Genomic DNA, 15909 nt, shown 5'->3' with positions numbered 1-15909 from the left:
GAGAAAGGCATGCTCTTTCAACAGTGGATTGCTAAGCCAATAGAATGTAACTTTAGCCCTATTGGTGGCCATCTTTGCTTCTGCATTGAGAGCTGAATGGTAATGAAACCGGCACAAAGAAAGGCAGAGCTAAGTGGTGGCGACAACTTATGCCTGACTTTAGGATATCCCTGAACTTCCCAGTTACATGCCCTAGCAAATTTCCTTATCCTTAAGGATAAAGGAATTTTGTTTTGTTTAGTTTCTCTTGAGTAAGTTTGAGTTAGGTATGTATGCTGAATAGAGGGTTTAAATCATCTAGCCATGTGTGCTGACATTTCTCTTTATAAGTCTGACAGTAGTTTTGATAATAATGGGGAATGGTCACTTTATGTAAAATTAATCAGTATTCTATGAAAACAGCTTTAAGAGACCATTGCTAGTAATTACCAGATAACATTCTGTACTCATAATTTTTAATAACCCTTTATCCAGATAGCTTACAATTCTAATAAAATTTAAGGTGCTTTCCACTGCAGTATATTTACATATATATCCTATGCTACCATAGGACCCTAAATGACTTTATAGCCAAGATTTCTTTTTTCTTTGCTCATGCACTGTTCTCGTACTGAGATCACACTTCCTGATTTTAGTGTTGTAGTTTCTGTTATCCTCAGCCATGTGTATTTAAAATGAAGTGCCTCGTCATGATTCATCAACATGCACAGCATCCTTGCCAGTCTATAGTCCTAGAATAAATTGAGTCACCTGATGGAGATTGTGGCTCTACCTGTAAATGGCTGTTTTGAGACTTTGAGGCTATTCATAACCAGCTCTTTTTGCAGGCTGGCTGTGCATAAACAACTCTTGTGAGACTTGTCACTGTATTTCCTTAAAACACATTCATTAAATTAATAGATATGCGTATTTTCTTAATGTAATTTAATCTAAAATCTAAATAAATGCAAGGGTCATGTTGATCTTTACATTTAAATTCTCTGACCATAAATTCATGAAGGAAAAACCAATTATAGAAAATTTATATACTTAAATGAATTATTTATTCCGAACAGAGAATTCAATGGTCTATTCTTAACTTGTCCTTTAATTTTTCTCTAAATTGCTCAGATACTTAATATTGGCTATGGCTCCTCCTTTTACTCTTTCTTTTTTTTTTTTCAACAGGCGGAGCTAGACAGTGAGAGAGAGAAAGAGAGAGAGAGAGAGACTTAGGGAAAGGTCTTCCTTTCCGTTGGTTCATCACCCAAATGGCTGCCACGGCCGGCGCGCTGTGCTGATCCAAAGCCAGGAGCCAGGTGCTTCCTCCTGGTCTCCCATATGGGTTCAGGGCCCAAGCACTTGGACCATCCTCCACTGCCCTCCCTTGGCCACAGCAGAAAGCTGGACTGGAAGAGGAGCAACTGGGACTAGAACCCGGGGTGCCGGCACCATAGGCGGAGCATTAGCCTAGTGAACTGTGGCGCCAGCCCCTTTTACTCTTTCAAACTTTTTTGTGTGTTCTTTAAGAAATGTGCATTTTAAAAAAAAAATCCTGTTTTTTTGTCCTCTTTATTCTTCCTGTATGATGCTCTCTCCTAGCAGAGGTCAGTGTCTGGTTTCGGGGCCCTTAGATAATTGTTCAATTAATAAATCTGGTTGTATATCTTTTTAAAAAAGATTTTATTTATTATTTATTGAGAGGTAGACTTAAAGACAGTGAGAGGGAGAAACACAGAGAGAGGTCTTCCATCAGCTGATTCACTCCCTAAATGGGCTGGAGTGGAGCCGATCCAAAACCAGAAGCCAGGAGCTTCTTCCGAGCAGGTGCAGGGGCCCAAGCACTTGGACCATCTTCCACTGCTTTCTCAGGCCATACCAGAGAGCTGGATCAGAAGAGGAGCAGCCGGGACTAGAACCAGTGTCCATAAGGGATGCCAGCGCTTCAGGCGGAGGATTAACTTACTGAGCCACAGCACCGGCCCCACTGGTTGTATATCTTTAAAAAACTTGCAAAAACAAACATGCAGATAAAAATAAGAGCAACGCTTTGGTGGCAGACAAACCTGGATTCGAATACCTTCTTCTCCACTTTCTGTAAGTTGAAGCACAAAGAACAAGCACTTACCTTACTCTCATGGCATTTTATCCTCCCCTAAAAGGAGCCCTCTTTGGCCTGCTGGGAGGAGTCACAGAAATGTCTATTATGATTCTTAATTTGCAGCAGTGGTTCAGCAACTTTGAATTCCACTTCTTTCTATATATCTCAAAGTAAGCAGCTAGCATCTGAAAATATTTACTGTCATCCCCTAAGTTCCTTCACAGCTGCTGAGTGCAATCAAAATCTTTGAGCTCACTGAATTACCCCCAATTGAAGAGTTTTAAAATTAATGTTAAGGAGCCAGCGCTGTGGCCTAACAGATAAAGCCGCTGCCTGCAATGCCGGCATCCCATATGGGCGCCGGTTCTAGTCCTGGCTGATCCACTTCCTATCCAGCTCTCTGCTACGGCCTGGGAAAGCAGTACAAGATGGTTCAAGTCCTTAGGCTCCTGCACCCACGTGGGAGATCCTGAAGAAGCACCTGGCTTCAGATCGGCGCAGTTCCGGCTGTTCTGGCCAATTGAGGAGTCAACCAGGGGATGGAAGATTCTCTCTCTTTGCCTCTCCTCTCTCTGTGTAACTCTGACTTTCAAATAAATAAATAAATCTTAAAAAATTAAATTAATGTTTAAAAAAAACCCTAAACTTGCTGACATCGTTGTATCATTAGGTCAGGTCATGAAATCCTGTATGCAATGTGCAAGAGGTTAGGGTGAATGGAGGGATTTTAGAGAGACATGATTTCCTTGAAAATAAGATAAGGACAAAAAAATGGCTTCATGAGTAACAAAGGAAAAGCAGTGTGGAAATTGTATCCTGACTCTTTACTATTTTGCTTTCGTGAGGTATACGCTGTGGCGAGTTCTCTGTGACTCTTAGATGACAGTAGACAGACTGTGGGAGTAGACACAGGCATGTGTGAAGTTGCTGGGTCCCTGGCAGAGCCACGGTGCTGGATGGCAGACTACACCTAAACGCTTGATGAGGAGATAAGGACTGCTGACTGTGATTACACAGGCTGTGTCCCCTGAGCTGCCAATGGCAGCTGAGGAGGCATCACCTCCTTGCAGGGAGTTCGTGCACGATTTATGTTTGTACCCAGGGGGCAAGGCAGGTTAATAAGGCCATGAAGGAGGGGAGGCCGTAGGAGGGGGTAATGACTGGGAAGGACTTCCTCGCATGGACCTGGGGGGAAGGAGGAGGGCTGAGGGTGGAGGGTGTTCCCTCCTGCTTGGGCCTATGTGTTAAGTGGCAGGGGAAATTTTGAAAGCTGCTGTGAGGAGGAGCTAGTGACTGGGGTTGGGGTGTCCTGCGCCTCACTCTCCCCACTTGTGGGCAAACCTCTTTACATCCAGAGGGAAGTGAATTGGAAGAGGAAGACTGATCAGGCTCTAGGAGCAAAGCAATCCTCCTGCTGCCACTTCTTGTCCTCTGTCACGCGCCTCCTGACTGTCTTCCAAAGCAAGCTCAGCTGGGCCAAGGTGGCGCAGCAAGTCCTGTCCAAGGGCCCTCATCTGCATCCCAGGCTTCCCTCTTCTCTGCTCGCCATCCCTGGCCTTCGGGACTGCTTCTGATGGCTGTGGCCTGCACCGCCCCAGGGAGCATCTTCTGTAAGCAGCTCCTTTTCTCTCTCCTGGTGAGTAGCTAACCAGAGGATTAGGGAACCCAAGCATGTTACTGCCCGCTCACTTCTTCCAGCTGGGGCTTGTGAGAGAGTAGAGGAGGGGCTGGGAGGCCAGGGAAAATGTAAACAGATCTGAGAAAAATTCAGGGAGAGTTGGGAGACCTGTGGGCCAGGGAGGCAGTGTCCAGCACCTGCTGTCAAGATGTTCAGGTTTCTCAAGGGAATGCCTTGTGCAGTCCCGCTGGGTGGGGTGCTTTTTCTTGGGAGTCATGGGATGAAAACTTTCCTCAGGCATTCAGGCAAGAAGATTCAGAAGTTTGCTTTGCTATTAGTTGTTCAATAAGTTCCTATTATTCAACTGGCTGAGTCCCATTGTGCTGCAAGAAGAGGAAAAGGATTCTGGGTGAGGATATGAATTATTCACGATTTTCTTCATTTTACTCAGGAAGAGCTAAGAGGAGGGCCGCACTCAGTTTCAGCAAGCAGTTTAACTTAAGAACAATAATAAAGAAAGATGTGACAGTCACTGGAAATAGCATTAACGCCTTTCACTTTGGGTTTTAACAGCTTTGCAACCTTCTTTAGCTTGACATTTTTTTTTTTCTTGGTGGGGATGGAGGAGAGGAAGTTGTTTCACATCTCCATCCAGCATTTCTGAGCTGTGAATTCCCTTTCTTTGCTTTGTTTTAGCAGAATATTTTAGCTTTAAATTATATTTTCAGTATTGGAAGTCCTTCCTGTATGGGAATAAACATTCTCCACATAAATAATACATGATGCAGCATCACAGGTGAATTTCTCATCCTGCAACTGCTTGAGTAAAACAGAACTCCAAGACCATCTTGAGTTAGTGGGATAACATGTTGTGAAAATTTCCCAAGAGATTCTATCCAGATTTCTCGCGGTTTTGGTCCCTGCCTTGTACAATATCCTTTGACTCATCCCATGCCCATTTATCCTTAACCCCAACATTGACCAAAAAGACGTCTGACCACAGCTCCATCACTAAGCCACTGACTTGTCCTGAAGACTGGAATAGGACTTCATGACAGGAATCCTCCACTGGCTCTGCCTGCAGAGGGGCCCTAGCACAGGGGTAAAAGAAGATGAGGGTGAGGGTGGAGAGTGAATATATCCTGTGAAAATGTCATATATATGTATAAGTATGAACTTATCTGTATGCAAATAGATGTGTGTTTGCACTTATCTATATACGGATATATAGATTGGTATATGGGCAGATAGACGCATATGTAAGTGTATATGTTTTTAATTGTGAAATGCTTCTTCAACATTTTATATTTAGAGCACTACTAATAGCATGCTTTATGCTCAAAAGTTCTTTAGATATAAATTTAGTGCATTCTTTAACATTAGGAATAAACATACAAGAAATCACTTCACTTCAATAAGAATGTCTTTTTTAAAAAAAAAAAAAAGCAGTTATTTAAAGTAAAACAATGCAAATGTGACTTTTACTATTTCTGTTTTTTTGTATTATCCGCCTGAGGAGGGTTTATAGAATTGTAAACTATGTAAATAGACTGCTACCATATATGCAGTAGACTTGAAGTGATTTGAGAAAGAAGTGCAAATCCTAATATGAGTGTTAGTTTCTTTTCTTTCCTCAATGCAAACAATATATCTGTAATTCTAGAAATATATCATCAGAGAAAAACTGGTCATAAAATTGGCCTGTAAGTTGATTTAAAGAATCAAAAAACAGTCATTTGATAAACAGAAAGAAAACAGACAGAAAATGAATGACATTTACAAATGGTCTTGGATGTAATAATCTCTAAAAAGTCAGTGAATTAATCGTAACTGATTTTCTCACAATTATACAATATAATTTACATACCAAGAACTTCATTTACTTATTTTTTTTAACTGATTCTAAATACCTGTGGTATCCCTGAAACCACTTTCTTGGCTATTCACTTTTATTTGCTTTTAAAAAGATTTTATTTATTTTTTTGAGAGGAAGAGTTATAGACAAGGAGAGGGAAAGACAGAAAGATTTTCCATATGCTGGTTAACTCCCCAAATGGCCATGATGGCTGGAGCTTGGCTGATCCTAAGCCAGGTGTCAGGATCTTCTTCTGGGTCTCCCATGTGGGTATAGGGGCCCAAGCACTTGGGCCAGCCTCAACTGTCCCAGACCATAGCAGAGAGCTGGATTGGAAGAAGAGCAACCAGGGACACTAACCAGAGCCCATATGGGATGCTGGCACTGCAGGCGGAGGCTAGCCTTGGCTATTCCCTTTTAAAATGAATATTTCAGAAATTAAAATATTAAACTTATTTCCAAAATTGATAATATTTTATCAGTAGGTCAAAAGTATAATGTAAAAATATGTGGACAAATGCAATTCCTGAGTTTTTTCTTTCTTTTGAGGTTCAGCTATTATTTTGCGATGCTTGTCAGAAAATATCTCTTCAAGTTCCTTCTCATCTTCAGGCTGCAACACTTGTAGGCAAAGGTGAGAAATTGTATTAAGCATTTAGTAGTTGTAACTGGGTGCATTAGCATCAGATTGCTCTTGTAATGTTAGGTATAAAACCTATGTGGAACCTACTTGGCATTAATATTGGGCATATAATGAAAGATAGGCTACTTGATTTTTGGTGGTAATTAAAAATAATTAAAATACCAAAGTTACTGTATACTTTTCTTGTCAGAAAGATTAGCACACACTAGAGTGTTAAATTATTATGGCTTAGGCCAAAGCCAAGATTCTTTAATTGATTAGACATGAAAAGGATGTCTCAAATGTAATTGCCAATATAAAATTTGTAACTGAGGTTGATCACAATGCATATGCACGTACCAAGAATTTATTTGATTTATTTCAAAACATATATTGTGAATGACAAATAACATTTTGGTGGATCTTACAACCAAAGTCATTTCTGAAGGACAGGACAGGACAGGTTGGTTATTCTGAGTCCAAAGGTGACTTCTTTTCATCAAGGTTTTTCACTGGCCTTGAGTTTTCATTTGGAAAGCAAACTTTGACACCTGAAGTGCTATCCTTTTCCAAGACAGACATAGTTTTATCTAATGCCTTTTATCTAGTGCCTTGGTTTTAAATGTCTATAAACTAATTTAAATACTTAAAAAGATAGATAGTTTATACTGTAAAGACACACAGTAAAGACACTAAATGTGTTAAATATGAATCTGTATAGGAAATATTTTGAGGATAACCATACACATATTAAGCATTACATTTATCAAATCTTAAAAAAAGATGTGTTATAGAAATATTATTTTCTTTTTAAAAGAATTTTATTTATTTATTTGAGAGCCAAAGAAACAGAGAAAGCTAGACAGAGACAGAGCTCCCATCCACCAGCTCACTTTCCAAAAGCTTGCAACATCCAAGTCAAAACCAAGTGCTGAGAATGCAATGCAGGACTCCCACCTGGGTGGGAGAAACTCAGTTACTTGAGCCATTGCTGCTGCTTCCCAAGATCTGCATTAGCAGGAAGCTGGTCAGAAGCCAGAGCCCAGTATCAAACCAGGTATTCCAATGAGGGATGCAATTGTCTTAACTGGTCGGTGTCTTAATCACTCGGCTAAATTCTCTCCCCACTAAGATTATTTTCAGTATTACAGAGGACTATTACTTTAAAATGGACCAGTTTACTTACTTGAAGCCAGCCTGTTATAGCTGTTGAAGATTTATTGCAAACACATCCAAAATCTACTGATTTGTCATACAAATATAATACATATTTTATAAAACAAAAGTATCTCTCTGTGCGTGCACACATACACACACATGCACACACTCTGTTCCTTAACTTACAGTGGGTTGATATCCTGAAAAATCTGTTGAAAGTTCAACATGGATTTTTATACACTCGACCTACCAAACATCATAGCTTGGCAACATAGCACATTTCTGATTATAGAATTGATCACTGCCCAATATCCTGAGAAGGCTACCACATATCACATTTTACTAGCACATAAAAATATCCAAATTCATAATTTCATGTAAATTTTCAGCTAAATGAATATGGTTTTTGCACCATCATAAAGACAAAAAGTTGTCAAGGTGAAGACCCCACACAAACACACACACACAAATCCATAAATAAGAGATAAGGTGGAAACAAAATAAATTCAGTGATATTAGGAAAATATTTTATTTCTTAAGTTAATTGATGATGAGAGAGCTAGGAAATATAACTCCATTGACTTAGGTGTTTAATTGTCATGTCCCTAAGTTTTAGAACAGCAGGTGCTCAAGTGGAACCACCCCTCTATCTGTATCTCATGCACCAACTTGCAGTTGCCATTCCTGTACAACTTGTTTTATTCCTGTTTTATCTGACAAATTGCTGTGAAATTTCTTCCCTGCAGTGAATCTGGAGGAGTGTCTCAAGTCAGCCAGCCTAATCCTGCCTAGCGACCCTGCCTTTCGAATTCTAGAAGATGGCTCAATTTACACAACGCGTGACCTCATTTTGTCTTCTGAAAGGAAGAGCTTTTCCATTTTTCTCTCAGACTATCAGAGACAGGAACAAAAAGAAATAGAGGTTGAATTGTCAGCCAGAGGAAAAAAGGTATAATCGGCATGATCTTCAGTAATTTAGTATTTTAATCAGCATATGAGAGTTTTTTCATTTTATACTCCTCCTTTCAGGTTAGAATCATTGTGCTTAACTGACCATTTGTCGTTCTTTTCCACTTATATTTAATATGCATACAGACTAGACTATTAAGAAATGGTAGAGCTATTTGCAAAAGTGTATGAAGATGAAGGACTCTGGCCAGAAAGTCAAGTCAGAATATCAGAGGTTTCAGAGAGTGTATTGAGTTGTGGCAGCAAGAATAACCAACCTGAAGAATAAGGACAAGGTAGGGCGGATATCAGACTCAGTGAAAAGTGACACTCCACCCATGTGGCTCTCTCCCAACCCATGGAGGAGATGAGATTGTCTAAAGCTTTCTCTCATCTTCATAGAGAATTACAGAAGTCCCTCTCTCCAGAGTGGAGGCACAGCCAGTTTACAGGATTGGCTTGAGGCTTCAGTGTTTTGACGCTAGGCTATTTTTCTTGGAATGACTGGTGGTGACTGGACCAAGAAATGGGGAATGGAGAGGGTTGTTGGAACTCACATCTCACTTTGAGCAAAATCAGCAAATGATTTTGGTCTATAAAATCTATTTATTAAAATGCGATTCAATTTAAAAGAGGGTTTCCCAGTTTGATTCCTTCGGATGACACAAACTCCACTGAATTTAGAACTTTCTTTAGGCTTGTGAAACATGATTTTATGTACTAGTTGTAAAGAGCCTGCAGAATACATAAAATAAAACATACTGAACAAATGCTGCCTTGTGTTTTTATGTGGGTATATAAATACTTGCCCTGTAATAAGGATCTGAGCAGATTTGGATTGTGTCATGCCTAGTGGAATAAAATCAACTTTTAAGTATTTGTTGATAGATTATCCATTTTAGGGAGATCTGTAGAGTCTCCAGGTGGGATCTTATAAATTTCTGACTGGTTAGGTGGTTGAATCAGCAGATAGGTGGAACTGGAAAATATAATGTAGTCTGAAATCTAATTTGTGTGTCAGTACGTGTATGTTTGTCTCTTGTTATAAAATACAGAAATACTACAGAGAATATTCACAACACTGTTATGTGTAACTCCTTACTTATTTTCTCTACGTTTCTTTGCTTCTCATCAAATGTAGGCCATTAGGAAAAGGCAGACCAAAGACACAGTCCTCAGGCGCACTAAGAGAAAATGGGCTCCTATCCCATGTTCTCTGATGGAGAACTCACTGGGTCCATTTCCACAGCATGTTCAACAGGTACATTTCATCTTACTTGATTTTATAGATGTCAATTTTTTGTTGATTAATTTTTCATTTAATTGCATGTTATGTGAATCAAGTAGAAATAGGATGATTATTCACCAGAACTATGATCACATAGAACTGACCCAATATAGTTCTAATTTCCAAAAATCATTTTTAGATATTGAGAAATGTGTTTTATATTTTGATTCTCTGAAGTTCATTAGTAGGCATCCAAATTTATCCAAATACCATGCTAGGGCTTTTATCACTCATGAAAAGCAAGCATGCCTACAAAATTGCATTAATTTATTTTTCACTTAAATTAACATTTATCTTCTAAAAAATGCCCACTGCTCTGTTTCCCAAGTAAGACTGTGTGTGTCACATAGGTAGAATGCAAACATGTGGTGATTTTGAAATTTTGCAATTTCAAAGAATTAACTGTGGAAGAGATGTTGCATTGCAATTACCATACGTTTTTAAATGATATAATTATCAATTCCAAATAATTCGCCATCACTGAAAGTGTTCCTACACTTTACAGAGGAATAAGAATAAGTCACTAGGAATGGTAATGGTGTGTCACTCCACAAGTTTTATAAATATATGGATGATAAAAGAATTTAGGAACAAGCAGGTGATGTGACTGCACATTGAAGAAGACAGGTGAAAATTTGGAAAACATAAGCAGAGGCAGGAAAGAATAGATGAGTAAGAAAGAGAGTTAGTGATTAAAAATTATAAGAAGTTAGGTTGAAGATATTTATTGCAACATATTTGTTCTTTACCTAAATTGTCGCTTATTATTTTAGATCCAGTCTGATGCTGCACAGAATTACACTGTCTTTTATTCCATAAGTGGACAAGGAGTGGACAAAGAGCCTTTCAATTTGTTCTACATAGAGAAAGAAACTGGAGACATCTATTGTACACGAAGCATTGACCGTGAGCAATACGATAAATTTGAGGTTGGATTACTGAAACATTTATTCAGAATTATATCTTTTACTGGTTTATTAATATTTCCAATTCTGCTTATATATATTTTAAGTCTTATCAACATGCAACACAAACTTCAAAATTTCTATTGGTGCCATTGATGAAGCGGAACAGTAAATATAGTAAAATCAATAAACCTAACGGAAAGCCTAAAAAATATGACATGGGGCAGATATTTATTGCAGTGGTTAGAAAACCTTGCTTGGGGTTCATGCATGCCTTCTCAGAGTGTTTAGGATAGATCCCAGCTCCACTGCCAACCTCAGCTTCCTGCTACTGTGTCCCTAGGGAAGCAGGAGGTGGTGGCTCAAGTGGTTGTGTTCCAAGTGGGAGTGCCCAGATTCTGACTTGATTTGACCCCTGCTGTTGTGAGTAAAGATTTGGCGCTCTCAGTGTCTGTCTTTCCCTTCTTATCCATTTTTCTGCTGTTCAAATAAATAAAATCTCAAAATTTAATAACAATTTTGACAGACTTTTATCTGTGGAATCATGGGGAAGTAACAGAATTTTATTGAGTTCAAAGTTCTCTATAATAAAACAGCTCAATTATTCTCAACCACGGCTATATATTCTAAACCACGTGATGTTGTTCTGGGTTGGGACTCCATAATCCAAGGTGATTCTAAATGTGTGCTAGTGTTAGATTCATGGCTTCAGCCCTTCTACATAGTGCTGTGCTGGTTTCCTCTCCTCTCTCTCACTGTCTTTGCCAATAAGATCCTTGGGTACTTTTTTACTTCCTTAATAATCCAGAACAAATTTACCAATCCATCCTATTCTATCTTATCCTACCAAAGACAATTTCTAAATCCTTTGAAAAGTAACTCCTTCTTTTGTTTTAAATGTCACACATCTCTTTAGTGTTGAGATGTCTAACCTGATGTATAGGAGAAATTCATAGTGAGTCTTAGGAATGATGGTGAATAATAATTAATTAAATTCATAGTATTGTCTTCAATTTATAAGAGTGAAGAACTGACTTGCTAAAATGAGCATATAAAATAGAAATTATCTCATAATAGGGGATCCAGGGACTAGTATCTTAGCAGACATCTGGAAGATGAGTAGGAGTTGGTGGTCACATAATGACAGCATAACCATGACAGTAAACAATTGTGAGGAAGCCAAATGCATAACTAAATGTTCTAGAAAGACATATCAGCTATAGAAAGTTCTACATCTTAAAAAGAATCAACAACAACCACAAACCTTGGTTGGAGTGTTGTTTGAAACTGCTTAAAAATAGCCCATTCGAGCAAAGAACCTTAGGAACCCTTTTTGATCTTTTTATTTATATGCAAAATAAATACTTGGTAAAGACTATGTCAGTTCTCTGCTGTGTTTGCAGTTGTTTTACAAGAAGACAAGGTGTCACTCTAAAAGTTACTCTTAAGTATTAAAAAGCTGCCTACTCTGCATTTGGCAATCTGCATTGTATTTTCTGTTCTGCTGATCAATCATTTAATAGGATCTTGTTTGACAATATGCTATATATCTTTGCTTTTTATCATGATCATTGGTGGAAGGAGAGAGAATACTTTAAAATTTTTTTTAAAAGTTATTTTGCAATTTTTAACTTTCTAAAAAAACAAATAAAATAGTTTGAACTTTATTCTGAAAGTTAGGCTTTTAAATAATTTTCCTTTCAGAATTACTTGTGCTTTCTTAATTCCCACTAACACAGGTAACTTGCATTAAGAGAGACCACTTGCAAATTAGGAAAATTCTTTAAATTAAGTATAGCTTCAAAATATCAACATGATGCAATTATAAAATCACTTGAGGTGGAATGAAATAAAAGGCTTCTCTGTCAAAGGAGGAGTTAAAATTTAAATATGCCTTATAAAATAATATATCTTGGTAATAGTTTTCTATTGAATCAAAAATTTCATCAGTTTTTTTATATTAGATGGTTTATTCTTGTGCAAATTAGTAGGTGTTAAGTATCTACTAAATTAGCAGATGTTAAGTATTCTTAGGCACCTCACAACCTTTATGATCTGTGTTCTTCTCTGTTATAGGCTCCTAATGTCTTACATCACTCAGAGTGGTTGTGATCATTAAATGCCACAATGTTGGTGCTTCTCAATGTTGGTGCTATTTATAGAGATAGTCTAATGGTAGATGAAACAATGCACATGCTCTAAGATTTTGTCCTCAAATCTGGGGATTTTGATGCAATTTCCAATTTACTTTCATGTAACCTATGTAAATGTTAAATATTAATAAGATTATTATTTGAAACAAGCTGATTCTGTAGATTATGAAAAATAGTAGTCAAGTGTTCAATTCAATGCATACTTTTATTGTGCCCCTGTTCTTGCTGTTGCCTCCTGTTGTATTGTTAAATCTTGGCATCTGAAGATTTTTCTGAGTGAGTCACATACTATTATAGTTTGAGGAGTTGGTCTTAAATCGTTAAATTTATCTAATCTTTCAGAGAGTCATATAAGGTTGTTTTCTCAAGATTGGCATAGAACTGTTCTATAAGAAAGCTTTCTTCGACAACACCGAGTTATTCTTTAAAACAGAGTAGTAGCAAATATCTTTCCTCTTTTTTTTTTTTTTTTTTTTTTTTTTTTTTGACAGGCGGAGTTAGGCAGTGAGAGAGAGAGAGAGAGAGACAGAAAGAAAGGTCTTCCTTCTGTTGGTTCACCTCCTAAATGGCCGCTATGGTCAGCGCGCTACGCTGATCCGAAGCCAGGAGCCAGGTGCTTCCTCCTGGTCTCCCATGCGGGTACAGGGCCCAAGCACTTGGGGCATCCTCCACTGCCTTTCTGGGCCACAGCAGAGAGCTGGACTGGAAGGGGAACAACCAGGATAGAACCCGGCACCCCAACTGGGACTAGAACCTGGGGTGCCGGTGCCGCAGGTGAAGGATTAGCCTAGTGAGCTGCGGCGCTGGCCCAAATATCTTTCCTCTTTGAGTGTTGTGGAAAATCTGTACATTTAAAAACTCGGTTTCAATCTGGTTCCTTCTTAATCTACCAGAAACTTACTGTCTTGCAACATTATACTTTTCCAGGCATACGAATCCCTCTACTCTTTTCTGTATGTGCCACTAGTCATGTTCTATGCACATTCAGCTTGGTGTCACCGCTTTCCCTGTCCCTCTGCTCAGTCTACACTACATGTTTCTCACCGCAAGATCAAACTCAATTCTCAACTCCTGTTAGCAGCTGTTTGGATTTACTTGAAGATAGCATACATTTAAGCAAAATACAGTGTGACAGAACTGAAAATGCTGAGGTTTTTTTCAAGCTATACAAGAATCATAAGGGGAAAGGATTTCACAGTAACGCACACATGGCATTTAAATAGCACTCTTGTAACCTAGCTAAAATATGATTAATCATATTCTTTATTAATCTTATTATAGCAGCATTTAAGTATATTGCTGTTGCTTTTAATGCAGAGCAATTAGAACTAGTATGCAAACCATTGCTTTCAAAGAGCTTAAGTGTTGTTTTAATGACTAAATAAGAAACTACTTCTAAGTAATTACTCTATTTTATGAACATAAGTGTATTTTCCTAAAGAGTTTGGCTATGCTTTCAATTCAATTATTTCAATTCAAACTACATTCCTAGTTTAGATTATGTTGTTTATAATAATGATTCAATTATGACATATTTTGGAGATACTTGACTCACTATTAGCAAAAGATAAAGCCAGGATTTAGCCTGAAATGAAATCATTCACCCAAATTAGTAGAATGTGAAATAGTTCAAACTACAAGTGATAGCATGGTTGGATACAAATGAACTTCATTTTCATTGAAGAGAAAATGCAACACTGTAAATTAAGGAAGGAAGGGTAGACTTAGTTTAGGTAAAGAGATGTTTTAATGCCACTGTCATGAGGGGAAAGAATCTATTAAAAGATGTATAATATAAACCTTATGACAATTTTTTACAGAGGGCAAACTTAAGGAATGCTTTCCTAATAAGAAAAAAAATGGGTGGAACTGAATGAAAAAAAAATAGGATATTTACTGAAGATGTACCTAATGTAGGGCTCTGTGTTACTCTATTAGGTATTTCAGGAATGCAAATATCAGTAAGTCTAGGACTATGCCTGAGGACAATTGTAATCTAAAGAGATAATTAACAAATCTTCATGATTTTTTAAAATGTTACATTTTCCTTCACCACTAGGTATATTTGTGTGTGTAATTTATCATTTGAGAAGAAGCTGATGGCTTTTATTCCTTTCAGGTCTATGCCTATGCAATAACCCCAGATGGCTATGTACTCGAGTATCCACTCCCCTTGTTTTTCAAAGTTGAAGATGACAATGATAATGCTCCATATTTTGAAAACAAATTGACAGTCTTTAGCGTTCCTGAAAATTGCCGATCTGGTAAGTTCTCATTTTATAGTGTTACGATATGAAAACTATTTGATAGTTCATTAAGCATTATAATTTAAATGGTTTAATGTCAGTGCATTTCATTCCTTTTTTGGTATTTCTGATTATGTAAACATTGTTTTTTCCACTATAAATAGAATTTTCATGGCTTTGTTCTCAATAACCTTTGATTACTCTGAACTCTTAAGACTGTTTCTAAATAAAATTCCAAGGCCGGCTCCACAGCTCACTAGGCTAATCCTCCGCCTGCGGCACCAGCACCCCGGGTTCTGTCCCGGTTGTTCCTCTTCCAGTCCAGCTCTCTGCTGTGGCCTGGGAGTGCAGTGGAGGATGGTCCAGGACCTTGGGCCCTGCACCAGCATGACAGACCAGGACGAAGCACCTGGCTCCTGGCTTCGGATTGGCGAAGCACGCTGGGCGCAACGTGCCGGTCGTAGCGGCCACTTGGGGGGGTGAACCAATGGAAAAAGGAAGACCTTTCTCTGTCTCTGTCTCTCTCTCACTAACTCTGCCTGTAAAAAAATAAAAAATAAAATAAAATTCCATATATTTCCATTTTATACCATGACTTTATAATTCTAGCAATAATTATTTGACTCAATTCTCTGTAGGAGGGGGTTGTTGTTGAAATTGGTATTTGGTTTACATATGTATGTTTAGAAAATCTGGAATACAGAGAATGTTGCTCAGTTTTTCCATTGGACGAAATCACTTGTTCAGTATAAAAAGAATTAGCCTGGGATTCATAGGACAAGAGAGTTACAGGTAAGCCAACAGCCATCTTGTCTTCCAGTAAAATGAGAGGTTATTTTTTCATTCATTCATTTATTCACTATTTGTTTTATTGCTTATTATTTATTGAAGGACTTGTGAAAGATTAGATGTAGGAAAAACTGAACTTTCCCTTTAAATCCAGGAAAATAGAGTGATATAACAAAGCTATAGAAAAGTCCATTTTATGGTGTGAAGCAATGTTTTTAACACACATGTGAAATTTGAAGAGTTTGAC

At 38.0% G+C, this 15909-nt stretch overlaps 1 protein-coding gene across 2 annotated transcripts in view; it reads left to right on the top strand.

Moving 5' to 3' along the window:
- Positions 1–3653: 3653 nt before the first annotated feature.
- Positions 3654–15909, top strand: part of DSC1 (desmocollin 1) — a 29207-nt gene continuing 16951 nt past the window's right edge. For both annotated transcript variants that reach the window (XM_062200252.1, XM_062200253.1), the window contains exons 1-6: positions 3654–3716; positions 6103–6187; positions 8080–8282; positions 9423–9542; positions 10343–10498; positions 14747–14891. In XM_062200252.1, coding sequence (XP_062056236.1) covers positions 3654–3716; positions 6103–6187; positions 8080–8282; positions 9423–9542; positions 10343–10498; positions 14747–14891 — 772 coding nt within the window. The remainder of the gene's footprint in view (positions 3717–6102; positions 6188–8079; positions 8283–9422; positions 9543–10342; positions 10499–14746; positions 14892–15909) is intronic.

Source organism: Lepus europaeus, chromosome 9, assembly GCF_033115175.1.
Source record: "Lepus europaeus isolate LE1 chromosome 9, mLepTim1.pri, whole genome shotgun sequence".
Lineage (NCBI taxonomy): Eukaryota > Metazoa > Chordata > Mammalia > Lagomorpha > Leporidae > Lepus > Lepus europaeus.
This window is presented reverse-complemented; position numbering and strand designations above follow the sequence as displayed.